The sequence below is a fragment of the Panicum virgatum genome, chromosome 2N (genome assembly GCF_016808335.1).
Source record: "Panicum virgatum strain AP13 chromosome 2N, P.virgatum_v5, whole genome shotgun sequence".
Taxonomy (NCBI): Eukaryota; Viridiplantae; Streptophyta; class Magnoliopsida; order Poales; family Poaceae; genus Panicum; species Panicum virgatum.
Genome location: NC_053146.1, coordinates 48,379,891 through 48,392,645, shown reverse-complemented (window position 1 = coordinate 48,392,645; position 12,755 = coordinate 48,379,891). Strand labels below are relative to the sequence as shown.

Here is a 12,755-nt window from a genome sequence, read left to right as displayed (position 1 = left end):
GATTGCGGTGTAATTATGGAGTGATGACCATGATTGATTTGATTGCATCAAGTTTTAATAAAGTTAGCTAGTTAGTAAAGCTTGGGGTTATCTATTTTATTTTATATTGTCTCTATCTCATCCTTGCACCTACAATTTACCATGATTATTTCATGAGTCTTACTTGTCTAACCGGTCAGATGGTGAACACCAGGTCCGGATCAGGAGGTGATCAGCCACCAGTGCAGCGTCAGATGTAGCGTGCGGTACATTGAGAGTGCTCTTGAGAAACCTCAGATGTCCCAAATGTGTGAGGTACCATAGACCGTATGACGTGGTGCATTCCTCGGCTAAATTAAGGTACACGGTTCGGTGCCAGCAGGGGTGTCCTTGGAAGGTTTGGTCACGTCCTATCGCTGATGATAAGGTGAAATAGAGGATCACTAATGTTAAACAACCTCACACATGTGGGACATCTGAGGTTTCTCAAGAGCACTCTCAATGTACCGCACGCTACATCGGGAGACGGATTGCCGCAATGGTTCATGCGGACCCTGATGTATCTGTAGCGGCTATTATTGAAGCTATTCATGGTTTTACAAATTATCGGGTAAAATATGGAAAGGCTTGGAGGGCTAAGCAGCATGCTATAGCAATGTTGTGGGGCGACTGGAAGGAGGCATATGGAAGGGTACCAAAAATATTAAATGCAATTGCACACTTCAACCCGAGGACAAAGTGGTGCATTCATAGCATAGGCAGGCAAGAGATGCACAAGGGTTCCATGAGGCCCGTAATGAAACGTGCATATTGGTGCTTCCCACAATGTGTAGAGGCATTCAAGCATTGCAAACCTGTTATAAGTGTGGATGGCACATTTCTTACCGGGAAGTACCGCTGGGCATTGTTGATTGCAACAGGCATGGATGGTGAGGATCGTTTGATCCTGCTAGCATTTTCTTTGGTTGAGGGTGAAAACGACAGCTGGTCATGGTTCTTGCATTTGGTCCGTAGAGATGTTGTTGGACAGGATCGTAAGGTGTGCATTATCTCGGACCGGCATCAAGGAATTTTTAATGCAGTTGAGGACCACATGGAAGGCTACCATCCAATTGTGCATAGGTGGTGTATGAGACACTTCGCAGCTAATATATGGCAAAGGCAAAAGGGCAAGAAAGTTATAAAGCAGCTAAAGTTGTTATGCGCATCAAAGACAGAGAAGACATTTGCTATTAGGCTTACAAAACTAAAAGGTATGATGAACGAAGAAGCAACCGAGTGGTTAGAGGACCAAATGGAAAACAAGAGTAAGTGGGCTCTTGCCTTTGATGATGGTTGTAGATATGGTATATGTAACACAAATATATCAGAAGTGTTGAACAAAGTTCTTAAAGGGGTACGTGCTATGCCCGTTTCAGCCATTGTGGAGTACACGTTCTACAAGGTGAATTCATACTTTATGCATAGATGGGAGAAAGCAAACCAGCAAATAGCTTCTAGGCCAAACCAAGATCTATGGGGAAAAGGTGCCATGAAGCTGCTAACCAAAGCAGGCAAGGCAGCAGCAGCAGGCATGTCAGCTGAGTTGTTTGATCCGACCACGTATGTGTATTTAGTTAGGACAGCAACCGCGTTGACCGTTGGAGGAGAGATGACCGGTGGCCGCATCTACAAAGTGGACCTCACGAGCACCACTTGCACATGTTGTGTTCCACAGTTGTTGCATGTACCATGCTCCCATATGATTGCTGCATGCCGCATTAGAGGCGTGTCCCACCTTTCATCGGCATACATGTCACCGTTATATTCTAAGAGTATTGTATTGAAGACATGGGAATCTAGGTTTGAACCGATTCTTGATCCCTCACATTGGCCCGAGTACAATGGCCCTGAGTACATTCCAGATCGTAGCAAGCTGAAAGATAAGGTTGGAAGGAGGAAGAAAAAATGGCTCCGCAATGAGATGGATCAGTTTAGTGGTTACGGTGATGATATTTATGGTTATGGTGACTTTAACCAAGATAGTTCGAAGGTTCGATGTAGCATTTGCCATAAAGAGGGTCACCGAATGGAAAAGCACAAGCAGGGCCCGAAAAATTTGCCCAAGAACAAGAGAAAAAGAGTGTGTAGAAATAACATGTCATTGGTAAGGAAATCGCTATAAAAAGTTTGATGTTGTGATTTGAGTCGTACCATATTATTTTATTGTTCATTGCATGCTATTCCTATATTTTCATCTAATGGGTGCATACTAATAATGGTGTATGCAGGATGTTGCAGTCATGCAAACGTAAAATTTGGTACCGCGGGGAGGCTAAAGAGGATGGGCCCGTGCCTCCCCCAATTCCAATCCCAAATTGTGAATGTGGAATTCCAGCTGAGGTGAAGCAGTCAAGGCACCTGAAAACATCTGCTAGAGCTTTCTACATGTGCTCTAAGAATTTAAGTTTTAAGTGGATTACACCTCATATTTATGAAAGTTCAAGCCCTTGCTTTTTCTTCCAATGGATTGACGGCCCTGACAAGTTTGACCCCAGAATCCGTCTATTTGTGTATGAAGATGAAACTATGCCGTACCATAAGTTCAAGCGATGGGTCCCTCCTCCACCGAATCCTCCTTTAATGACGGCAGAAGAGAAGGCGGAGGCTGCAAGTATCCGTGTTACGAGCCAGCCATTGTGCCATTGTGGAGTCCCTTGCAAGCTTCAAAGACCTAACCTCGAACTACTGGTGAAGTTCACACCCTTCTTCCGTTGCGAACTAACAACACATGTAAGACTTGTTCACTTGCCTCGTCATTACCATGTCATACTATTAGTGCATCCTTTCACTTCACTACTTATTCTTCTATACAGGATGGATGGCCATTATGTGATTTCCAGGAATATATTTACGGCCCAAAAAGTTATTGGCCCACCAAAGAGCAAGTGCAGGCATTCGAGAGCGGCAAAGAGGAGTGGCCATGCAACCAGCATCCTAGGCCTCGGTGCAAATGTGGTATTTTGGCTCGTAGGGGTGTGGTCCCTACCGAGCTGGGGTATGGTTGGTACTGTGGGAACTCGTACGAAGATTATTGGGTATGCAATTTGTGTTTATATTATGTACATGTTTGTTTTTGAAATTGTGCTTATATTTTGCTGAAACATCATCTTCAATGTTCAGGAGGGGAGGACTTGTGATTGAGAGACCTTTCCCGGTAGGGAGGATCTGAGGATAAAGTTGCACCAATATGCGGAGCTGCTGAGGACACAAGAAACACTCAAGAAAAAACAAAAAATAAGGTCAGAGTACGATGTTCCCATTCCCGAACACAACATTTTGTTTGGACAGGTTTGCCGAGATATGATTGCTGCCCAAGGATCTGGCACAAAACTATAAGTGCATCTAGGCCCTAATAGGTTTTGGTGAGTTGAATGACAACATGATTAAAGGACTAATATTTTATTTGAGCGATCATGAGCAGGGACTTGTTTGTATATCACTTATACATTGACTCATATGAAAAAGAATCAAATAAAAGAGAAGCTTATCGTTGAAAGTCAAGCATATTGTGAAGGAAAGCAAGAGACAAGTATTCAAGAAATATTATCAAATGGTCTCTATTTATGGCTTGGCACATTTGAGGTACAAATTGTTGAAAGCATTATTGCAAGGCTTCATGGGTTAATAAAATTAAAAAGAGACATACACATGTGAGCAAGATATATTGGTCTTATTTATGGAAGCTTGCAATGCGTGAAATATGGGTACCATTCATGATTACAACTGAAGACAAAGAAATGAAGATATGAGAATGGAATATTGAATTCATTGTTGGTGTGCAAAGCCTAACTCAACATGGCAAGGGTAAGTGATGAAGAAACCAACCGAGATGACTAGTGCGAGGGACTAAGCAAGCTTTGGTGGAGCGATGGCTCACCATGTGTGCGAATTGCTAAGATGAAGTGCTAGTATCCGTGGGGTGTTCGAAGAATCATATCCAAGCCTTGTTGTGAGAAGCGATGCGATGCAATGCATCAAATATCTTATTGGAGTGACTTGAGGATCCAAGGATAGATTTGCAAAAATATTGGGACTCTAAGTCACTAGCTCAAGTATGAAATTGCTCAAAAGAGAAGATTATGCAATGTTGGAATCCCAAGTTCGAGGAAATCAAAGTATGGCAAATATGAAGTGATTCAAAACTCAAGTGGATGAAATGTATTTTATATTTAATCTTGAGTATAGGTATGGCGTACTATCAAGAGGGATGCAACATTGATTATTTGACTCGGTCAAAAGTGCTCATAGTTGACCCATGAGAGGATCCTGAGAGAAAACCTCTGAGAACTAATATAGAAATACTTGAATGATCAAGTCTTGACTTGATGGATCAAGTGGAGTCTTGTAAATAGGGGTTAGGGCCTCTCTGGCCCGGACCGGTCTGTACTGACAGAGCAACGGCTAGTTTTTGGGAGTAGGGTATTTATACCCCTTAGCCCTCTCCTTTGAGTGCTGCTGGTTCCTTGGCATTCCTGAGCATTCAAAAGTTTTTTTTCTTGACCAGCTAGCTCTCCCCAACACTCTTTGTGAGTTGTGCCAACTAGATTACATATCTTTGGATTGGGTTGAGAGATTGAGTGTGTGTGAGCAAAGTGACCATCGTGAGAGCTCCATTTCGAGCTGTTCAGAGCAACCATAGCTTGAGCACTCTTGGTTCCGTCAAAGATTTGATTTGCATTTGTTACTCTTGGAGGTGAGCCTCCTAGACGGCTAGGTGTCGTCGGCTAGCTCCCAACGGTGTGGTGAGCAGCGGCAATTTTGTGCGGGCGTGATCTTGCCCCCTTGGTGGAAAGGATCAAGATAGTGGAAATGAGGAGTGGTTGAAAAAGACCCAACTCAAGGGATCGAGTTGCAAGAGACTCAAGCCCAACAAGTTCCTCAACAGAGACGTAGTATTCACGTTGGTGAATCTGAACTTCGGGAAAAAAAATCCTTGTGTCTCCTTTGTGGTTTGCCTCACTATTTATTTCACTAGCTATTACTTTGTGCTTCCGCTTCGATCTACTTGGTGGTGTTATTTTTGTGTGTGCGGGGACTAGAAATATACTTGATATCCTCTACAAAGACACTTCACCAAGTAACATTTGAGCTAGAGTGAAAGAGGGGAGAAACTCTGATTTCGGGCAGGTTCTGCATAGGACCGGTCTGACCGGTCTGCGCAACCGGTCTGACCGGTTGGCTTTTGTGTTCTGCAGCTAAGTCTTTGACTAGTCTGACCGGTCTGCCTGACCGGTCTGACCAGTCTGTGTGCTGACTGTGCTTTTAAGTGTTGAATTTTGCATAAATTTAAGAACGCTTATTCACCCCCCCTCTTGGCGACATCCAAGATCCTTTCAGAAATGCGGCATTATGGGCAGGGTCGTTGAGGAAGAACTCATTATGTATTGGAGGAAGAATCGAAGCAAGTACCCTCGACCCCTTACAAGACAGGAAAGGGTACAAAAGAAAATCAAGGAGGACGAGCGGAGGTAGGAAGAAGCACAAAGGTTGAGAGAGATGGAAGCCCGGCGACAACGTGAGTTTGATCCTACCAAGGTTTATCCTACAGGCTCATGGGAGGAATACTTCCAGATGCTCGAGGCTAGAGAAAAGGGGATTAATTTGGAAAGTGCACGTCGAATGGCAAAAGAGGCTCAAATGGAAGCCATGAAGGCACAGTTCGTGACCTGCCTATTGACATATCTGATGTTGTGGGTGCTCAGGGTGTCTTAGGGCATGGAAAGGTGAATTCGGAGATGTGCAGCGACAAGACAGCAAGGGAGGCTCAGACGGAGGCAAAGAAGGCACTAGTTCATGAATTGCCCATATGAAAATCCAAAGTCGACGATAAAGGAAAGGGAGTAGCCACTGAAAGTAGCAATGACTATGATTATGATGACGATGAATGGTGGGCAATGAATGGAGCGAAAGTAGAGCTGATTGCTTCACAAGTTGAGGCAAATAAGGCAAATCCTGCATACATACCCATAAACAAAGATGATGCAGACGATGATGATTGGGGAGATGATGAGCTTTTGATTGACCACGATTCAGATTAGGTTGTTATTATTTGTATGGTTGGACTGTGTGTATGATGCACTATTTTTATTTCTAGACTGTGTGTGACGGACTATTTGTATTGTTGGCCTATTTGTATGGACTTTTGGTACGTATTTGTACTCCTTCGTGCACTAAATAGTTGTACTCATTTGGTTGTTGTATTGTAGCATGGATTATTCCAATCTAGACGCTGCCAATTCTAGTCGGGGCTGGATTGTGGAGTGACAAGCTGTCACAATTCAGACCTAAGCCAAAACTGGTCGGCAGCGTGGTGTGGTACAATTGCTCAAAGAGTCGCGCCGTGGGGCATGGCGCGACTATTGTCACAATTTAGACTTAAGCCAAACCTGGTTGGCAGCGTGGTGTGGCGCGACACGTTGAATAGTCGCGCCACGCCACATGGCGCAACACCTCATACAGTCGCACCACACCATCCCACAGACCAGATTTGCAGGAAGCCAAATCTGTAACAGCTAGTCATGCCCAGAGGAATGGCGCGACCCTTTAGGGAGTCACGCTTTTACATTTGGCGTGACTAATTGGTGCCATTTTGGCCTAGGGCAAAACTGGTCGATGGTTGTGCGTGGCGCGACTCTTTATTGAGTCACGCCATGCCACTCGGCGCGACTCAGTGAAGAGTCACGCCACACGCATCCACTGACCAGATCTGCCGTGGGCATATTATGTGCCAACTGGTCACGCCAATTAAAATGGCGCGACTCCTCGATGAACAAACATGTAGTGAAATATTTCTATACAACAACAAAAAATAGAAGCACAACTGTTTGAGAAGCTATGTGCAGTAAAACAAATCACAAAATTGAGTGGTCAAAAACCCAAGCATCCATCCGCGATAGCAGAATCAGAAGTTTGGTATGTTTTTTTTGGACAAGCATCACAAGCCTCACCAAAGTTGTTCATATCGGAGGTCACAAGCAAAAGATATCAACCACACTAATACAAGAGGTCCAGTGACAAACTAAATTTAGGCAACATTAGATTCAACAGTACTACGATGTTAGCCAACATGTTTCCATCTAAGTTACATAGTTCCATCTACATCTACTCATACTTCAATCGTACCCAACATGCTTGTGGAGGCTACGGTGCAGCGACTGAAGGAGAGGAGGCAAAGTCACAATCATAGAGGTCGCCCATGAAACTGAACAAAACAAAATTGGAATGAAATAGGAAAAAAACATGTAGTAGACCAAGTAATAGGAAAATAACTTCTCTACCAAGCCTTGTTCAAACATACCTAGTACCATGCTGCACATGGGACGGATGTGGGGCGAAAAGTTTCTTGGGACGACGAGGACGGCCCGGCCTAGTTGGCAGGACGTTAGCGCTCCCGACATCAGTGTGATCCCGTGCCCGTGCCTGTCCCCTTGTCCGCCTCTTTGGTGGTGGAGTATCTTGCATGGGCCCTGGAGCGTCCGGAATCTGTGAGAAGCCAATCTCATCGTGGCCGTAGTCAGGATCTTCACCATCTGAGCTTGATGTCTCCTCAGACTCCTCACTGACGATGTCTTGAGGGGGTCTCTCCTTGCCCCTCCTACGAGGGGTTCCAATACTGAGAGCACCGAATCGACCGCGATGTCCTCCTATTAGAGAGAATTGTTTAACATATATGTAAGTAAAAACAAGCATAAAGTAGTAGAAATGGAAATAACATTGCTAATGTCCTACCAGTAGATGAGGTGCCCAATGAAGTAGTTATACTCGTGCTCCTTGTACCGCGATGGCGTGACCCGGAAGGTTCACCATCATCGGCCGCTGGTTGTCCTTGTCCCGCTATGTAGTTCAGTTTGAATGCCATTTTTCGGCAACCCCGTCTGAACCTCTATATTGCATTTCAGCACAGAATTCGTTAGACACTAATCATTGAGAACTGAAAACTAAATTCACTAGACACATTAGAGGGAATTGTACATATTCTACCTGTAAGAATCCCCTCAGCACGGCGGCCTCATCCGGAGATCATATTGGCACCCTCAACGCTTGTCCCGCCTCGTTTTCAAAACGACTAAGTTGTTGCCCCTGCAAATGCATAGGTCGCACAGTTATGCCATAAAAATTCTAGAAACTACTTAACAAGTTAGGTCATAAAGATGTAGGACGTTGCAATATTTTCAGGTGTTGTGCACTACAACTTACAATGTAGTCTTCAAAGGGTCCTCGCTCGGGCTGCGTACCCATTCTCGTGTGAGCATCATATTCGGCAAAGTCATCTTCGGGGTCCGAAGGTAGATCCTCGATGTGGGTAGCGTCCAATGCAGCCTTGAGCTTTAGCCGTGTGTTTTGCTTCAACCAGTCCAAATATATATTGAACTGGGCCTCACGGTGAACAGGGCCACCATAAACAATGTTGTTGCCTCGACCATTCCAAGCATTCACATATGCAAGGTGCTTCTCCTCCCAGTTTTTGGCACCCCGCTGCTTCTGTCGATCAGTTCTACATATAATGTATGCAAGAATTAATGTAATTGCAAAACATGCAAATATTTTCCATAGACTGAGATTGCAGAAAATAAATAACCATACCCGTGCAACTCATGGCTAGTATTAATATACTCAGGCGGACAAGACTGAAGTATTCCAAATTGGCGCATCACCCAATTTGGAAGGTGGTACTCAACAATGTAATAGCAAATAAGAGGGCAAACTGAGCACCAGTATTCATTATCCCTCATGCATTGCGGACTAAGATTCATGTTTTCCACCTCCATGCGATTGTATGGTTGCCATTCAACCTAATACGACATGTTCAATATGATTACAACAAATTGAGGACTATATTACATGAATTGCGGTAGAGGAGGTGGTTATAGACTTACGTGTGCAGCATTTAGGCAATCAAGGGCATTGCTATAGTCTATGTACCTCCTTCCTGGATTACCGTGCACGGTACCAGTATTGTTCCATAACCAACCCACTGTAGCCACAGCCTCTCCGTCGTATAATGCGTAACCTTAGATATAACAATAAATAATGACATTAGCGAATTTTGAAGATTACCAAAACATAACAACAATAATGTAAAAGTAATGAACAAATAAAATACTTACTCCATGAGCATAACGTTCCAACCGGCCAACAGGAAGGCGCTCCCACATCCACAGTTGCAATAGGTAAGCACAACCACCAAGATTTGCACTATCTTTGCTCCGCCTACAAGCATCACACAGCTAACGGTACAACCACCCAAGTGTTGCGTTCCCCCAGCTAAAAGTGGCAATGTTGTCCCAGTCTTGACCAATTAGTTCTAGCCACATCCATGAGATTGTGTTCCCGCTCGAATCAGGAAATAGAAACCCGGCGACCAATTGCCATAGCCATACCCGAGCAAACCTAGCAACTGTCCTGCCATTAGCATCCGCTCCAGGTGGTGTACCAAAATGTTGTGTCAACCAAGCTGAGGTCACTCCCGTAGGCCTCTTATCCTTCGTGTCTTCCGGTGGTTCGGGTGGGTGCACTCCAAACAACAGCTCCACTCTTTCTCTCCATCCATTTGGACAGATGCTACCAGTTACGGCTTTACCATCTATACAAAGCCCAAATAGCATTGCCACATCTTGGAGTGTAATTGACATCTAACCGGCGGGAAGGTGGAATGTGTGTGTCTCAGGCCTCCACCGGTCCACCAGAGCTGTTAAAGCTGCATTGTCCATATTGGGGAGGCCCTCCTTGACTAGCCACGCCAACAGGAGGAATCCAGCCCATTTTAGGTACGGTGCGTACCTATCGTCCCACCCCAGAGGCTTGTGAAGGCAGGGGCGTAGAGGCTTCAAAACCTACAAAAATATCAATGAACTTTATAATCAACTAAAATCAAATTAATAACTTGACAAAAATAAAAACGAACACAAGTTCACCAGCGTACGCTCTTCTTGTATCTTGCCACGGTGTCACTCATCCTAATGCATCTCCAGGAGAGGGTAGCGTGGGTGGTGTGCCATCTACATACAAAAAGTAATATATAATAAGCAATCCCTTTGTTTCGTCAGACTTGTACTATGAACACTGGAAAAGTGCACATAGTTAACTCACACCTCACCACAAGTGCACATATTTGAAACATTTGTGGTTCATGTAGTACACCCTTTGAAACACATGAACACAGCACACTAGCACACCCTTCTATTACATGAACTACGAAACATATGTGGTGCCATAGAAAATTGTATATAATGCTCAGAAATATAGCTGCATTTTGTGGTCATGGTTCATGAATGTTTCAAAGGTTCACACTCATGACTCATCCCTGGTCCTTTCAAAGTTCCAAAGCATAGCAATGGCCCAGGGAAAAAATAGGTTTAGGCATAGTAGGCTAGACTCATTGAGGGAAAAATGAGCACTGGAAAATTGAGATGGAAAATTGAGAAAAATAAGGTTTAGCCATAGTAGCAACTACCAATATTCTGATAATTTATTAGCAAGTAGTAGGTATAAGCAAGCATGAGCACTAGAAATTTGAGATGGAATAACTAGAATACTCTTACTCACCTCTGTAATTGAGGGAACTAGGGGCAGATCTGGATCCGGCAGCACGAATGGCCCTGGCGGAGGCGGTAATGGCGGCGGCCGGTGGCGGCCGGTGCTCCGCAATGGCAGCGGTAGGGGGCAGGCCGTGCAGGGCCCCGGCAGTCGGTCCGTAGGCGGCTCGTGGGTGCAGGGCGTCGGGGGCCGGTCGCCAGGCCGCGGGTGGAGGTGGCTGCAGGGCGGGTGGCAACGCCGGCCGCGGGCAGGGGAGCTTGTTGCAGTGCTCCGGCGGCCGCAGGTGGCGAGCGGCTGGGTGGGTCGCGGGTGGCGGTCGGCCTCCTAGACACAAGATAGGGAAGTGAGGAATTGGGCTACGGTTTCTCGGTGGACCGAGTCAAAATTGGCTGAGTCGCGCCTTGGCGCATGGCGCGACTCACTCGCGCCAAAGCATGTGGAGCGACTCAGCCTTGCCACGTTATCCGCCGCATCACGCGTGTGCCAGCGTGGCAGCTTGGTCACGCCAAAGCATGTGGTGTGACCCTTCAGGGAGTCACGCCACGTTACTTGGCGCGACCAAAAGGGCTAGTTTTTGAAAATTTAGATCGGTACGTGTTATTTATAAAATATTAGATTAAAAAGGATTAAAATAAAAAAAATTCAAGGGCTTGGCGGCCCTTGTAGCAGCACTGCATACACCTGCATAGGCAAAGTTTTATAAGGCAAGCGCGCATGTACGAACACTAAATTAACTCACCTTGGATCCCGCCTCGACCCAATAGCAAAAAGTCACACGAGCACGCTGCACGGGGTCACCTCGGATCCCGCCTTCCGACCCGATAACCTGTTAGAACGGCTAGAGAACGATTAAATCCAAGCCCAACTCACCACACGAGGAAACCACGCCAAACGTAAGGCCCTGTTTGGCAGGGCTCCACAAGCGGCTCCAAGACCAGCTCCGGCCGGAGCCCTGCCAAATGGGGTCTTCACCCTGTTATCGCCATAAATTAACAGGGTTAATTATGGGCCGCGAGTGAGTTGGGCTTAATGAAGAAATTGAAGAAGGCTTACGAATCGACTCCTACGTGAGCATTTGGGCAATATGGGCCATGTATCCTTAGATTTAGTTCAGATTGAGTTAGAGATAGAGTCCGATATAGACACATTAGTTTAGATTGTTTCCCAAGTCTCCGGACTATAAATATGTATCCTATGATATTCGTAAAAAAAAAGAGAACGTCATCACGTTTTGCAACAACACCTTGGCGCAACGCCGCCCCTAATTCTAGGGTTTCATCCAAATAAGCGCCATGCTGCCCTGATCGTCTTCTTGCGATCAGGGCAGCATTGTTCTTGCCTTTACCTTGGTATTACTCGTACTGAAGCATTTTTTTATGGCGAGTAGTGCTAGTTATCTTGATGTTCGTACCATGATTTTTAGTAGATCTATCATGTTTTTATTGCTTACCATCTACGAATATCATGGTCTCTCTATGCATTCATGCTTGATCTTAAGCTAATTCTTGTCGCAGAGAGTTAGTTACGTAGAGTTAACACCTTGCTTCTTTTCTATCCAGTAGATCCAATCTGTTATGGTTTGTTCTTATTTTATAAGGATTAGCTCAATATCTGCTAGGTTAGGCCCTGCAAACGGATTGGATGTTCCGGTGATGTAATAGATGCTTTATTTTAGCCTTAATAGGGATTGTTCCGGGAATCGGCTCTTGCTAGTTCTTAGGCCTCTGTTTTTTGTTATGGTTTAGTTATCTGTTATGTTCGCTAGGCCTAGTTATGTGTAGGACGTTCCGATCTAGCGGTGAAGCTTTTACTATTGTGGATCGGATTTGCTAGATTTAATTGAACAAGTTTTTCATAATTATTTGCTTTATTCATCAATATCCGGATAGATACAGATCCAATCTGACACCGGGACTCGATCGGTTCTTTGAAAGCCGATGCAAGAGTCGTCCCGGGGAGCCGACCACGGCTCGGACTAATGTTTACACGTGTTTGTGCATGCAGGCAAATCGTTTAAAGCACGTTCTCACCTTCCTGATCAGGTATAGGTCAGGTGGCACGCCTTACATTCTCCGTAATCTTTGGCGTGTGCCGGATTGCGGGCCGTTGTCCGAGGAAGCAGTGCCTGCCAGCGCCCCGGCGACCTCCCGGCTCTTCGTGTTGCCTGTCGCTACTCACCGGTGGGTTTTGACCGACAA

The 12,755-nt window shown here is 45.3% G+C and overlaps 1 protein-coding gene across 1 annotated transcript; it reads left to right on the top strand.

Moving 5' to 3' along the window:
* The first annotated feature begins 517 nt into the window (after positions 1–517).
* Positions 518–2,273, top strand: LOC120662696. The gene is made up of 3 exons (XM_039941791.1): positions 518–1,581; positions 1,822–2,011; positions 2,250–2,273. Exons 1-3 carry the CDS (start codon positions 518–520, stop codon positions 2,271–2,273), a joined length of 1,278 nt encoding a protein of 425 aa, XP_039797725.1.
* The last annotated feature ends 10,482 nt before the right edge of the window (positions 2,274–12,755 follow it).